Source organism: Ctenocephalides felis, unplaced genomic scaffold (genome assembly GCF_003426905.1).
Source record: "Ctenocephalides felis isolate EL2017-DRISC unplaced genomic scaffold, ASM342690v1 CF-g0.4_SCAFFOLD_01170, whole genome shotgun sequence".
Lineage (NCBI taxonomy): Eukaryota > Metazoa > Arthropoda > Insecta > Siphonaptera > Pulicidae > Ctenocephalides > Ctenocephalides felis.
In genome coordinates this window covers 18,888,728-18,905,900 of record NW_020537324.1, presented here as the reverse complement: position 1 = coordinate 18,905,900, position 17,173 = coordinate 18,888,728, and the positions used below count along the sequence as shown (strand labels likewise).

Below are 17,173 nucleotides of genomic sequence, written 5' to 3'. Positions count from 1 at the left end.
AATAATTAAAAAATGGTCACAATATCACCAAAGCTCTAGATTTCACATAAATGCTCAAAATTTCCAAACAACGTAAGATATTTTTTTCCAATTTTTTTAAGACAGTTACGATCTCTGTTTTCGCTTGACGTTGAGTTCTAGGACACCACGTATATATATATATATATATATATATATATATATATATATATATATGTATATATAAATATATCTAAAACTGTCATTTATAAATGCTATAAAGTGGCAGATAGACGCCAGTGTACCATTTTACTGTTGCAAGAGTTTTCATTGTGTATATGTAGAGCTGTATTGTGCAAAAGATAAGAGATTATTTTACAACCGCGTAATTTTAATTAAACAAAAAGCGGGTCTGTCTTTAAGGGCAATTTCGAGATATCGCGTTAGGTTATCGCATAATGACCGTGTTTAATTATAGCCTTCGCAGCTTTAATTATGAAAGAAATAAATTTAAGAAAAATATGGTTAAAATTATATCACTGTATGAATTATGTAATTCCTTTTGAAATCTTTTAAACTAAAATCGGATTATTTACGAATTTATTAATACACTTATATTTTATTGAAATATTTATCTTTACAACGTAAATACATTTTGTATTATTTCCTAATGAAAAAACTCGTTAAAAACCTCGTTTTCATTTTCAAGTTTTACACAAATTTCTATTTTTATTTCTATTTCTATGATAAATAGAAATATTCAAATTTCTTCAAATTTCCAAAATTCTATCCGTTTCATTGCAGATAAAAATATACGCGTGATTATATGTATATAATACAATAATCAAAATTCTATATATAGGTACAACTATATTATACATTATTAGATTTTTCTGGATTGATATTATTATTTATTATTTTATTCTTCAAAACTGAAAGCTACTCTGATATACTGTTTTCTCAAATAATTATTTATTTAATTGTTTGTTTAGAAATATTCTCTACGTTTCGTGTATATGAGAATCATTTTTTTAAATATATTCACACTTTTTTGATAATTTTTAAATTGAAAGACTATACGCTTATATTTGTACATATACAAATATGAATATATGTACATATAATCATCAATAATCTAATCCATTATTAAATTTGGTCGATTGGCGTTTATATAAATAAATAAATAAAATGCAATAAAATTGAACGTTGCTAAAGGTATTACATTGACTTTTAATTAGATTTTTTGCATTTATTAAATAATAGGCAATTCAAATTTATATATATATATATACACAAAATCGTGAATAATCTATTCTATGATTTAATTCAGTTGATATATATAAATGGATAAATAAAATCAAATAAAACTGAACGCTGGAAAAAGTATTACGCATTGATTTTTAATTAGCGTTTTGTATTCACTAAATATTAGGCAATTTGTTGCTGACCGACTATGTATTTTATGATTTTTTAAATATTTTTTTCTTGAATTTTCAACAAAACCAATATTTGTTTGAATTAAAACGAAAGAAAACATTACAATAATACAATATTTGTATTAATTAATTTAAATTTATATATAAGATCAATCGCAATTAATTCTAAAAGAAACCTTTGCAATAGTCTAATTATTTTTTTCCAATTTAAAAGTGAAAAGCGTAGAATCATCTTACTCATTACTTTCGCAAATTACTTTAAAGAAATGCATGATCATCTTTATTATTACTTTTTTAAAATACTTGGGTGGAAACCTAAATATCGAGTAACCCAAATCAAGAATAAGACGCTACTGGCAAAATAAGAACTACTTCTGAATGTTAATGAAATATAGACTTACCGCAGAGAAGGTCTTGTGTAAAGGCACATGATTCTGGTTCGGTGATTTCTTGAAGACTTCCTTTGCTGTAAAATGATATAATAGACATCTATTAGTAAATTATGTTTGTTTTATAATAACAAGTCACATTTCTGGATCAAGAACTTTGAACAAATTATATATGAATTAATTAAAAGTGATTTCAATGGTCATTGGATGTATTCTATATGAAAATGTTGAAATAGTAATGTTAGCAAAGTTTATATGAAAAAGAAGTAATAGTTTGTTTCTTATTAAAACATTTATAAATAATTTTTTAAAATAATATTATAAAAAATGTATAATTTTTGAAGCTTAGCTCACTGATGTAACTTTGTTAGTTATTACAAAATGACTTAAATACATAAAATTACTTTCAATAATGTATTGATTTTATATGAATTGAAATATGTTATGTACGTAAACTTTATTGATTACTTGTACGTATATTATTCAGAGTTTGTAGTTTTAATTAATTGTTATTCATTTACATTAAATATGAAAATATTCTAAAAACTGAAAACTAAATAAAAGCATTAACTAGTATAAAAATATCACTAACAGAATAATCAGTTTATTTTTATTAAAAAAAATGTTTTTTGTTATATGACTATCGAAAAAAGGGTAAAAGTACAAGATCGCTCCACCGTAATCTGTGACTCAAAGATTTTCATTCAAATTACAAACAATTTTATTGTTTTCTATTCTAGAACCGAGTTGATATACATATATAATGGATTCATAGAATAAATGTTCAATTTTAACCGTTTAAAAATTAAATACTTTTTAATTATATTCTAGAAACTTATATAAAAGTGTAATAAAGAAAGTCTACGCAAAGAAATGTCTACCAGCATAGATAAATACGCAAGAGAACAGGCAATTCTTTATTCGTTTCTTATTATTTTAAATAACCCTAAATATAATTAAAAACTTCTGAGTCTGTCGGAAACTCAATAAGAGTAAATCATGCTGTAGAATACTATAAATCTCTAAGGATTAAGAAGCCAAGGCAAAGTATTAAAATCTGTGACAGAGGTAAAGAATAATTTTTTATTTTGTATTAGGTTCAATGGAAAAAAATAAAAAAGGTGGAATTTAATTTTTAACACAAGAGTTGCATTTATATGAGTTTCGAGCTTAATAATTGTTTTAGTATTATTTTATCTCAAAATATTTTATTAATAGAAGAAATTTTGTTGAAAGTTTATCTATTAAAAACTTTAGTTACATATCTCTAAAATTGTTATATATTGAGAAATATAGTCTACCAAATAACATTGTTTACCAAATAGTTAATATCAGTTGTGAAGCATACCAAATTCAATTCAATAGAGAATATATTATATCTTCATATATCAACAATGGTGTTCCCTGTAATTATGATATATAGGTCACAAATTTCCTAATGTATCTAATTTGCTGAAACTATCACGTCACACGTAAAACTTAGAACGTAGAATCATAATAAAAACAGTAGTTCGGCAGAGGCAATTTTAGTTTGATGTCTTGCATGATTTATGTGGTCATTAAAGTAAAAACTTGTTTACCAGCGGATGCTATTACACTTTAAGTACGGATAATGAAGAACATTCGGACCTAAAAGGATTCATTTTATCAACCTTGGCCGCAAATACGTGTAATAGCCCGGTCTTATGATCGTTATCTGGTCACATTGTAATGGGAGGGCTAGATACCTTCTTAGGGGATAAGGGATAATCTATCCCCAAGGTTCGAATTATTTGAATATTCCGAGTAAAATAAACGACATTGTGCATTATAGTAACAGTTTGATCAGAGATTCCCAAAGTGATCAACATTAACTTCAAAAGATTTACAACATTAAAAAAAAAAGTGCCTCACAAAATGGAAATTTACGATATGTTGGTAATCTGATATTAGAACATCGGATTCATTCTTCTTATTCAAAATAATAAATCATTGATAAATATATACTAATCTTCAGTACAGTTAAAAATATGCAAAATATAAATATTAGGTAAGAGAGTATCTATACCAAAGCAAAAATTATTGCAAGAGGCATACGACACCAAAAAGTTTGTTGGCTATTAGATAATATTTATCGCTTAAATTTGACACATTTGAGTCTTGTAAATTTTCATTAATGTAAACAATAAAACTGAACAAACTTAATATAAATGCTATACAAATAAACGCATACTAATAAATATCAAATTAAATATAAATACACTATTTAAATAAATACTAACATCCATTAAATCAAATACTGAAAAAAAGATTAAATAAAATTCTGTAAATATTTCTAACTAACAATTAATATTATAAGAATAATTAGGTAAATAATATATGAAAGTAATATTCAAGACAAGATGAAAGAAAAATTCGTTGAGTTTCAGACTAAAGTTTGTTTAAGCACTTCTACGTATTATTTCACATCGTTTTGTGAAGTGAAGATAAATATATCAAATTATTATTATAGAACAATTAGATCAATTTTCAATAATAATGTGATAAAATGTATTAAAATACAAAATTCGTAATGCAAAACCTAACGATTAATGAATTTTCTAAATTCAGAACTATATTGTTTTTTTTCAAATATTTTCCAAAAATCTCAGACTATTTACTAGCCCTAAGTCTAACATAGTATTTTCGTCTTCGCTTTCCGTGCCCAATATAACCCGCAGACGTCTGAGAGTACTACGAAGAACCTTTTCACAAATGCTCAGGGAAAGTTACGTGGGCGTCAGCCGAGTTGATCTGATGAAACGATATTAGTTTTATTTAGGACGTGAGGAATCAAGTTATTTAAAAAGGAAAAGAATTTCTTGTATAATAATAACATCACCTCTTACAAATAACCCAAGTAATATATTACATTGTGAAATAATGTGTGGATAATTTTGAAAAATGTTGGAAAAAAAAATATGCGCTTATAAGCGGTACAATTTCAATTTCACTAATAAGTTTTTAATTTTTATTATGGTTATGTTTTCATGTTTGTTATGATTTTCTTATCATAATAGTTAATGAATAATATGAAAAAGCGTATGATATGATTTTGTTTATTAATATTACACCAGACTTAAATTCACTCAGGAAATTAAAAAAAACATGATAGAAATATTTATTATCACCTACCAAATTTAACGAATGTGAAGCATTTATTATAATTAATTCATAAATGTAATTATATTTCTATAATTAATAAATTCAATATTGATAAAATTATTAAACATGTTGATAATGACATTGGTCATATTTCATTTTAAAAAATTATTTACTACGAGTTTTAATTTTTTTTAATATTATTTTTTGGCAAATGTGATTTTCACACAAATTTCGTAATGGTTTTTGTTTATGTACATGCGTACATTTATTACGTTAGTCTATAATCAAATAATAAATATTTAAATAAGCCAATACATTATTTAATTCTTACGTAAATACTTGACGTAATTTTAAAAATAAACTTCAATGTTATAATGCACGATAAAGTAAAATGATCATAAATCACAATTAATGAACATTTTTCTAATATTTTGATTGATTAAGAATAAATGTGCCAAGTTCGCTAGTACTTCGTTTTCGAATAATGCACGAACTCTCCCCCAAGCAATGAAACTTTTTAATAAAAAACTTGTTAAGCACGCCAAATAAAACGTGGCTAAAAATAAACACGCACGAATATTTTGAAACGCAAAGCGAAAAGGCCAAAGAATCATCCTATGAACATGATTATGGGCGGACGCGCCTCTGTTCTTTGCCTTGCGAAAATTTTAATATTATTTTCCGGCTTTTTATAGTAAACTAAACAGAACAAAAATTCTATGACGCGGAAGTAACTAGAAGCTATATGTATTTAAAGTTATATTAAGGAAATCATACAATCGAGATATGAAAATATACAGTAACATTGCAGTATTTGTTTACCAAATAGAGTAGAGCAAGAGCAGAGCTTAAAGCTCTGCGGGTAAAACGACCCACCACCAATATCTCAAAAAACAATTGAAGTATAGAATTTTTTGATAGTACTATTTTGAAGTAGAAGGCAAATGATGTATAACCAGCCATTATCTTAATTCATAAAAACTATCAGGAGATAAATGGCTATGTACCAATATTCGCAACAAAAATATTTTGTTTCGTTTTGAGCTCTTTTATTTAATTTGTGATATCTGACTATAATTTTTGAAACATATTATTCAAGTGTTTTATAGAAAGTATTCTTATTTCAAAGTTAGATTCAAAGTTTTATAATATAATCTCTATAAGAGCTTACATGTGGAAGGGGTAAAAAGGCCCGACTAAACATTGCACTGACAAAAGTGTAAGCAGTAAAGAATAGTAAATAAAAAAGTAAATTCAGTTGAAAAAACAATTTTACAAAAAATAAATTGAATTGATAGTTATTCCAACTCTGCTTCACAAAGGATCAAATTAAAGTGATATGCGGTGTAATTTTTTGTGAAAAATGTCCTTATCAACTTTTATTTCGAGGTGGTTAAATAATTTAGCTATTATTTTGTAAAATTCCTTAAACTATGAGAACAGAACATTGTATCTGTTTGTCTATGGTTTACCCTATAGGTTAGATGAAAAGGAATAGATGTCTAATTGTAGCAAAATAGCTAAAAAATATTTTTTTATAATTAGGAATTAATTGCGATTTCAACTGAACCTAGATCAATTGTTGTTTGTTTGATACGTATTGTGGGTTATGATATAGTTCATTTGTATCCCATGTCTATCTACCCTAAAATTAAAATTTTATGTAATAATTCAAATAAATATAAAGAAATTTTCGTGCATCAAGCCTATTGTCGTTAGTGTGCTGCTTTGTATTGACTTTTATTCGCACTTTGTAATATAGTATTATGTCTATTTTTTGTAATATTACCTATTCGATAAGTAAATTAAAATATTAATTAAAAAAATATCATATCATAAATATAATCAGTATCACAGCGGTTAAAATTGTTGAAAAAAAATTTCTTATGAATACAGAAGAAAAATAATAATAATTTTTAAATTTCTGGTATTCATATCTAGATCTTAAAACATATGTGGAATATAATACTGTCAAAACAAATTTCACACAAACCATCTACGATATTTCCAATTCATATTTGGCAATTTCGCATAACATCAAATCAATAAACCGCATCGTAGTACCACCACCACAAAATACTATACTAGCATACTATGCATAGTTGAGTAAACGATGTTTCTAGTCGATTTTCTGAACTAATACTGTACAAAGAGAAATGCAAATTGGTTCTACTTACGAACTATCCTAAGATGTTTTCCTGCCAGCCAATCAGTATCAGTGTTGAATGGAAGCGAATAAGACGCTGCTGATACGGGACCTTCTAACACCACACATTGGTTCAGGTCGATACTGTACCTCTCGCAGGCCAAGGATAATGAATCACTGAAAAATTGGGATAAAATAGTGTCTTTATTATTTTATAGTTGTTTAATAAATGATATTGCTTCAATATAGCAAAAGCAAAGTTAAACAATAACCATTTACAGGTAACAACAAAACTTTACAAAAAATAAACAAAAATCTAAGAAAGGTTTGAAATAAATTTACAGCTGATACTATCAAAGTTTTAGATGATTAGATTACATTATTTCATTTAAAACCTTTCAAAGTTTTTTTAACTGATATAAATGAGCCATTAAAAATATAATTTTACAAGGTATTATGATAATAAAGAGAGTGAAATATCTAATAATAAGGATAGATAAAATAATGATATGATATAAATGAGATATAATAAAGTGGATATTATTATAAAAAAATTGAAATCTCTCTAGTAAATGATTTTCTAATTAAGGTTAAGGTGGGTCATGAAGCTACATTTTTTGTGTCTTCTCATATTGATGCATTTGAAATTGGCCTTATTATTAGTTTATTCGTTTAGATAATAATTCTAATTTTTTTATATATAAGTAGATACTACTACTATCTTTACTCTACTTCCTCTACTTAAATTATTATCAAGTCGTTATAGATTATAAAATTGGAGACTGCGATGGTGTGCTGTCATATTTCTTGAAATTTTTGATTGACATACCATCTTTACGATATATCCATAGTTAGATATTAAAATTTTTGAAAAATACTTCATATTGGAAAGAAATTAACAATTAATGTTATTAAAATCAATTTTCATATAATCTGTGAATAATGAAGAATAAAAATTTTCTCATAACATTGATTATTACTACTACGAAACATTGACTTCATTTCAAAAATTTTTCATTATTTTTTGGTTTTGAAAATGTTTTTAAATTTTATATTTCAAATTTTTAACATACTGCCCTTACCACAACATTCATAATTATAAGAAAAAAATAAAAAAAGTTTAATTGTGCAGTAGAGTAAAACAAGAACCTAAAATTTTGCCTTAAATGCAAATTGCTACTTTAGAACAAATTTTAAATTTAATTATGTGCAATTTATGCTTTATATCATACAAGAGCCTAGAAGCTCGTTTCTTAATTTTAAAAATTTAATTTATGATAATTTTTATGATTCAAATTTAATCAAATTATAATTATAATGAAATTCGAAATTTTTTGAGTAGTATCACTTTTCTTGGCGACTTTTCTTGAATGTAACTGGTTCAGAAATAGAATTTTTGATATCCATTTTAGAGTGGCTATTCAGAGAAAACACACACACACGTATATATGTATATATAGGTATATAACATTTAAGCCTTTAGATAAAATTTTTATTCCCCACACAATGTATGAAGAAGATAGCCATTCTATCCCAAGCAAATAAATATATCTAGTGAATACAACTGCTGACGTAGATAATAATAAATACTACGTGAAAAATGGCAAAATCAGCGCAAGTCACGTTTTATATTGAAAACTTTAAGAGTTGAATAGCTCACAAAAACAGTGGAAAGTTCAGTCGTTTATTATATGACATACTCACCACTCTGCACACATGATAACGAAAGTGTAAAAATAACTTTTACTACAATTTGTTTAAATTATAATTTGACTTGTCATATAATAAAATACACTATTAATTCATTTGTAGCATTAAGGAAGAATCAGGTCACAACCTTAAGATAACATTACCCATTCAAGAGTCGAATATGTTCCTAAGCTTCTTATAACCCTAAATCGCAGATTTGGATCAATTTTGAAAAATCCCAGATATAAAAGTTAACCCAAAATGTATCACCATAAAATAACATCACTATAAAATCCCTTTACCTTTCCGAACTCTCATTCAGCACTTCCTAAGTTGTTTTACGACTTTGGTTTTACTTAGCGTTATGGCATTCGAATGACGTAGGTAAAGGATGGAAAATTTTAGTTTAAAATTCATTTACATTGTATCACTATTATATGTTATTTTAATAAAAATAACAATATTGGATAATCAATTGCAAAAATTGAAGTTTGAACCAAATCACTATTTTTTAAACAATAAAAAATCAAGCAGAAGCAAAGTTGAACAACATGAGTTTACAAGTGACAACAAAAATTGACAAAAAATGAAGAAAAGTCAAGAAGTATTTGAAATAAATTTACTATCAAAGTTTTAGACTATAGATTACATTACTTCATTTAAAAGGAAATTAATTAAATATTTAATAAAATCATTTACCTCAAGTTAAAATATCAATGAAACAAACTGATTTACAACAAAAATGTGTTACAATTTGTATCTTACTTACAACTATCTACGAAAGTTTATTGTTGACGTTTTGCCATATATATATATCGATTCTGCAAGGTAGTTTCTAATAAATAGGATTCTATTAAATTGTATGATATATGTATCTTTCTAAAAATAAACAGAAACCATTTTTTCCTGAATTTGGGAATGTATCTTAAAATATAATTTTCAATACGATTTCTAAAGAGCTTTTAGGGGCTCACCGTTTATGTCCAGTTCAATAATTATAATATGTTACTCTTTAATGTACTTGCTACGATAACGAATATCAATTTTATCAGTAAACTATTATAGTATGATTTATTACTTATTATGCAAACAAATTCCATCATACTAAGCTAATTTGACTGAAAGCTTCTGTAAGTAAATAAACCATTAGTAATGTACATATGTTCAGATTTGTTGCGGAAAATTTCGATAGACTGTATATATTTCATCTACAATTCAGTCAAAATTATTCACAGAGTTCAATTAATTTCATCACTGGAACGTTTAGATTGATGTAATATATGACTTTCCATTATATATGTAAAATTTATGATGAATAATTGATTAAAATGGTCCTTGTATGCAGAGCATAAATTGCCAGAGCGTAGAACTAATATCCATACTTGCAGACATCGATGTGTAATTAAGAATAAATATATGCATGGAAATGATACATGAGGTGCCGACAGTAATATAGATAGATATTAATAAATATCTATATATAGAAATAAGCAAATTTGCCAGAATACATAAATAAAATTTTATCTAATCAACGTCAATGAGAATATAAGCTGTGATGAAATTAAACTCTATTTATGCGTAATTAGCAAATAATTTATATAAAAAATAAAGATATACTTTCAATATTATTCATTTTTTAGCTGTACTGAGTAAATGAAAGTCGGAGTATAAATCTTCATTATCCAATACATTTACCATTTTTCTTGCGATTAAAACTTTCCTACACTTCATTAGCAAGTTAGAAGATTAATTATTTTATAGAAAATTGTTCTTGATTTGAAATGGAGAAAATGGTTTATTACTGAGCTTGTTAGAATTTAATAAAAAAGTAAGGAATCTAATAAAAAAGTAAGGAAGCACCACATTTATTACGGAATGTATTGCATCGAAAATTATTAATACATCAGATTAAGACTGATTGTCATCGGTTTAAAAATTTTCCAATTTTTTTTTAAAATTGCTGAAAAAAACTAAGCCTTACTAATATGCAATCAACATTGAAGTGCAACTAATCTTTTAATATCTTTCATTTTTATAGTTTAAAAGACCAGACTGATTGACAGACTGATTCATCGATTTGTAAATTTTCTAAGAATCTCAAAAATTTTCTTTGTTTACAAATTTCTATTCAAAATTCAATAATTAAGGTAAGGTAACATCAGGCTGATTAAAATGTAATTTTTTGTAATTCTAATTAAGATGTGATGGGACAAAATATAATGGCATTTCATGTAACTAATTCTAAACGAATTTACTGCTTTAAACTACAAAATACTAAGGCAATAATGATGTCTAATATAAGGTAGTATTGTAAAACTATTTTATAAAATTTTCTTCATTCAGTAGTCATTGAAAAAAAAAACACGAGTGTGATCTATGATCAAAATCATTATCCTAGTCCTAATTTCTGAGAACTTGATATTCAGAACATCAAGAAGCACAAAAATATCATGTTGACTCTAAATATGTTCAAGTTAGAATATCATGAGAAATGATAAATTTAATTTAAATTTTTTGGAGTCAAATAGTAATATTAGGTTGTCAAATATCTCTTTTCCGCCTTTTTGTATGTAACCAAGAGCAAATATTTGACAACCTAATATTTAAGACTCATTTGGTAATGATAGTGATTAATGATTTATAAAATCTATTAGAAAAATAAATAAAATACGTTTTTAAATTAAGGCAAAACCATTAAATATACTGATAGCAGTAATATAATGAATGTCAAACACACTGCACAGCATAAAAAGTTACTTTTACATTCAGTCAGCCGTGTTTAAAGAATTCTGATACATGCGCGTTTAGTAAAAAATCTCTTTGAGCGATATATCCTTTGATAAAACGGTATGCGCGCCCTTCATTTGATCGAAGGACACTTCTGTTTCGGGCAATTCGAGAGCGATAATGGCCAGAAAGAGGACCCAATATAATTGATACAATAAGATACCGAAATACTCACAATAACGTGACTCCTTTGACGGCCGGCACGAACTCTTCGCGGGATTGATTCAGGCCGACGGTGGATCCAAAGTCGCCCACTTCGAACGACACTGTGAAGTACTCGGAGCTGGATACCTGAGGGAGTAATTGAAATCGAATTGAGTGTGTTAATCAGTGTAAAATGCGATCATAAGATTTTACAGGGGCGAAGAACCAAATATAAAAATTAAATATTAAAATAAATTTTGAATATTTAGGCATTTTGGTCTGCATATCAATGGCCAGAAACTTTTATTAACACCAGTATAACAGTCATTTCATAACTGTCAATCTTAGTTATGATATTCTCCAACTAATTATTAATTCTATTTAATATTTATATTATTACCATTTTTAATCCATCTTTATTTGTATCGATTATTAAAGTTGTGAATTAATTTTGAGTATTCTGTAATTTAAAGTAAGTTAAAGTGTTTCAAAATTGTAAACAATTACCTATAACTCCAGTCTTCTATATTTATCTTAAAACCAACGCCATTTAACATTTGTTACAAGATAAATATTTACAAAAGTTAATAGTTACAAAACTCAGTTTGATACTCTTCGATACTTAAACAAGTATCGCATAAAAAATAAATTAAGCCCTAAAAATATATGATATGTAATTTGATTAACTGACCATTTGATCTGTACAATCATATTTTTGTGTTAATATTTTTTTGTATTATTACTATTCGTTGTTTTTTTCATCGAGCATTATTCTAGTACATAATCATTACGATTTTTACAGGTATAAATCAAAAAAAAATTTTAATAATATGTTTTAATATTCAAAAGATGTAAATGTATTGTATAGGGTCCGCCAAATAACTTTTTCTTTTGAAAATTCTATAAAAAAACTACTGATTTTTTAAAATTTGAAATAATAGTTTTGGTTTGTAAGAGAAATGCAAATGGCAGCCTAACTTTTAAATGGTTGCTAAAGAATCAAAATGGATGCCAAAAAATGAAAATGGATGCTAAAGATTCAAAATGGCTGCAAAAGTTAGATGGCGAACCCTTTATAACACGAATTGGTTATCGTATAAAATATGATTTTGTCATACTATAAATTTATTAAAATATTTTCAAATTTAATTTACCATTTTAATCTATGTTTAATGTTTTTATTGTATTGTTCAATTATGTTATGAAATTAGTTTTAATTATATCGAAATTGTTGATTATTACTACACCCAGTACTAGTGTACCTAGATAAATTTGAAAAACCCAGATTATTAAATATATTTATTACTACGATTATGTTATAACCATTTGAATATGTTTCATATATCGAAATACTTGTGAATATTAATTGTGTGCTACCCCTGAGATAAGACATTTAATTACGTATTTCATGGATCTTAGGTAAGTATTTGCCGAATGTGCAGAGAGAAAGCTCCTTGAAAGCCTATTCGTTATTTTATTTCAAAGTAATTGAGTTTTGGAATGTAATCGAATGGAATAACATAAATTGTTATAAATACAGAATATTATGTAAGAAAATCCTATCTTTATGGTAGATAGTCATACCTCTACGTGTATAGTTGTCACAACTTCACATAATAATTATATTTGAGAGAAAACTAAAAAAACAATAGCTTTTAGTATTCTTTGTATCAGCTAAATGGCTTTCAAATGTGTAAAAATGATGCTCATAATATATTTAAATTCTTATAATAATTTGTAATTGTATTAAACCTTATTTCATCAAATCAAATGGGGAATTTCTTGATCAAACTTAATTTGACACATTTTTTATAAAAATGTGTTTTGGAATGTAATCTGAAATAACATCAAATGGAAAAATTATTGAAATTTAAGGAATACTTCTATAGTGCCTATATTACTTCTACTATGCCTTCATGCGTGCTCGTAATAATTACAACTAAACAATTATATATTCAAAATCTTATAGCAATTTGTAATTGAATCAAACCTTATTCTATTAAATTCACATGGGAATCTATACTTTTCATGATCAAACTTAATTTTACATTTTTATAAAAAATTTACTAATACCAGTGTATGTAACAATATTAAAACATATTATCTAAAACCCGTATCAAAATGTTTTGAATCAACTTCTAGATTTTGCCAATAGGTAATATGTGAATTTAGTAAATTTTAGCGCAACTTCAAAACGCTCAAATACAAGTTTTTAAATTTGTAGATGCATCTTAAACCAATAATTGAAAACGTGCAATTCCAACTAAACCGCAGTTTCTTAACAGTTTAATATCTATCTCTAAGATCGCATTCTTTGTACCAGTCAATAAAACCAATTTCATTCTACTATCTCTGACCTGGCTTCTGGCGAGTTTCTGCCTGCGCTGGCTGGGTGGCTGGTAGTAATTACCAGCGGGAGATGCTGGCAGTCCGCCGCTTCGATCAGGGGACGTTCGGCTGTGACAGCCGCTACTATCCGGCACGTACAACAGTCGCTGCTCGTTCAGACCCGCTGCGCAATCCGGCTCCGAACGGCTATCTTTCAATGCCGTGTCGCCGTTTAACTGAATGGGAAAAAAAGAAATGCATTTTATAAATTTACCATTGCAGAGATATATAGACACGTAAGATAGAAGGTAGAGCGGGGCTAAAAGGTCCGCGGGTAAAAAGATATATAACCAGCTATCACTTTGATTCTTACGAAGGCGCTATCGGTAGATTCCTTCAGAATTTAAATTAAGATAGGGGAATTTTTTCCCCTCTATTTGTGTGTATTTTTATATGATCAAATTAAAATTCAATACTCATGTATTGTAGATTATTTAATGACTAGATCACGTAATATTTGTGTACAAATTGTGAAAAAGCCATAAAACTGGTAGTTTCAGGAGTATCAAACTCAGTTTGAACAAGTATCGAATAAAAAACAAATTAAGCACTAAAAATATACGATATATAATTTGATTAACTGACCATTTGATCTCCTATGCAACAATATTGTTGCGTTAATATTTTTTTATTTTATTACTATTATGTGATCATTGTTTCTTTTCATCAAACATTGTCGCTTCATAATATTAGTATTATTATAGTACATAATCAATGCTATTTTTACAAGTATAATTCAGTAAAAATTTGAATTTTGTGCATAAAATTTAGGCTTGACTGGAGAACATTGAATAGAGTTTGAAGTAATGTATACTATAGAATTTGATTTATAATTTACTTTAACTTTGCTTTAATTACAGATTATGAACAACCTGAAATAATATTCATTATGGATTATACCATATCTATATATAAATAAATAGAATAAATAAATAAACTATATTTCATATCACTAAAATTAGTAATATACATAACTCTAGTGCAGATATTTGCATTCAGCATCTACAAATATAATATTCATAAAGCAAGTCAAATAATAAAAACAAATAACTAAAGGTTATATTAAAACCGCATGTAGATACTCATGCTTTTCAGGGTTCTGTGCAAATAGACTTCTGTTACATTGCGAATTGAATTATTCGACGTAGAAGTAAATATATAGACATGTATACAATTAAACTCATGTATCGGGGTATTATCTAGTCAAAACTAATTAATAATACAAAACCCAAGATCACCTCAGTCAAGCTAATGAAATTCTCAAACCATCAAAGTATTACTAGGATTACTATTGAGCCAAGATTATTCGGAGTAGCTTAATTTGGGACCACATCGATATAAGGGACTAGAAAAATAAAAACACAAGTTTGATTTTAGAAAAGTACAATATTTGTAATAATGTTGCGTAAATTGAATAACATTCACAAATTATAATTGAAACTTTTCATTCCGAGGATATTCAGGTATGCCAAAATGTTCAGGAGATATTAAAACGCGACTTTATGCAAAAAAAAATCAATTTAGAATCTTTGCTATTTCTATAACATTCTATGGAGAGTTAATTTAGTAATGTATAATCTTCCCATACTATTATCGTAGTTATTTTTATAATATATATCTCTATACTATTATTGTCAAATATCTCATATTATTGTAACAAACCTTAGGTGTTCCACCAGTTGTCGAAGCCTGTTTAACCAACATTGCAGGATCCAAGCTGTCTAAGTGAGTAAGGCTTCTGGATCGGACCTAAAACAAAAAATCATCTTTTAAAATTTATAAAAATAATAAAAATATAGCTTGCGTAAAAATGTAATAGAGGCCATAACACATATCGCTACAGTATGGCCATAAAATTTCATTAAATCAATAAACCATTATGGTGCATTTCATGTAATCTTTTCCAAATAGATTATAGATATGTAACAGAAAAACATTCCATACTATAACATTGTATCACACGTGTGGATCATAAATCACTTTATAAGAAACATGAGAATAAAATGAATGATGGCGAATCAGATCGCGCCGTAACTATAAAATAATCATTTTTTGTTGATCTAGAACATAATAATAATGCAATGAAATATATAACATAGTAAAAATATTATACCTTCCATAAATCATATTTTATATATATATATATATATATATATATTTATATATATCAGGATTGATTTTTAGACGCTGAATTATATTTAATATATATTTATAGCAGCCAGAATAATTCGTAGAATTGAAAAAATAAATTGAGATTGAAAATTCTTTATTTGCCAACGCAAACTACATTTTAAAAAATAATGGACAGAATATAATTATTTTATAGTACAATTTTAGATATTATTTTTATTTTATAAATTTCGTTATGATTTAGTATTTTAATATTAATTAAAGTTGGTCCTGGTATGGTATGAAAATGTTTTCAAAATTTAAATAAAAATCTATTTTTCTATCAGTATATAATTTTTGTGATTTTATTTCAAACTAGCTGACCCAACAGACGTTGTCCTGTACCCATGCCTAAAAACTCAAATTTTTTAAAAACCTATACTGGTATTTACCGTTTAGTTAAAATAATCATTAATGTTTTTACACTACAATCTATACCGAAATGTATGTACAATTTCTACACTTAAATTCCAATTATACAGTAAAAACCAAATCAGCTACATCACAACATATAACATATATCAAACAGATAAATATCGAAATATGATTATTAATATTGTATATAAATAATTTTACACAACATTTTTCAGAACAAATTTATTTTTAATATATCAATTAACGGGATATACAATATTTTTTGTCAGACCTGTAGGTGCATAAATAATTAAATTGTTTGTACTTCTAACTCTCGAGTAAGCCACATATAGTTAATAGTATATTAGGCTATGACTAAAACGTGCATTTTTTAAGTAAATTTCGCAAAATAACTGTAAATAATTAACTGTATATAGCCGATTGGTGTATAATAAATGATTTATTTATAAAATTAATTAAATTAAAATTAATTAAATAAATAAATTAGTAAATAAATAAATAAAATAAGTTTATTGTCTGCCCTTGTGACTTGGAGTTCCATCTAACAATTTATATGTTTTTTTTAGATA

The 17,173-nt window shown here is 26.3% G+C and overlaps 1 protein-coding gene across 2 annotated transcripts in view; it reads right to left on the bottom strand.

Annotated features, from left to right (window-relative positions):
* Positions 1–17,173, bottom strand: part of LOC113368335 — a 148,901-nt gene that overhangs the window by 17,183 nt on the left and 114,545 nt on the right. For both annotated transcript variants that reach the window (XM_026609883.1, XM_026609884.1), the window contains exons 6-10: positions 15,723–15,809; positions 14,030–14,236; positions 11,704–11,819; positions 7,084–7,229; positions 1,796–1,860 (exon numbers count right to left, since the gene is read on the bottom strand). In XM_026609883.1, the coding sequence (XP_026465668.1) occupies positions 1,796–1,860; positions 7,084–7,229; positions 11,704–11,819; positions 14,030–14,236; positions 15,723–15,809 (621 nt within the window). The remainder of the gene's footprint in view (positions 1–1,795; positions 1,861–7,083; positions 7,230–11,703; positions 11,820–14,029; positions 14,237–15,722; positions 15,810–17,173) is intronic.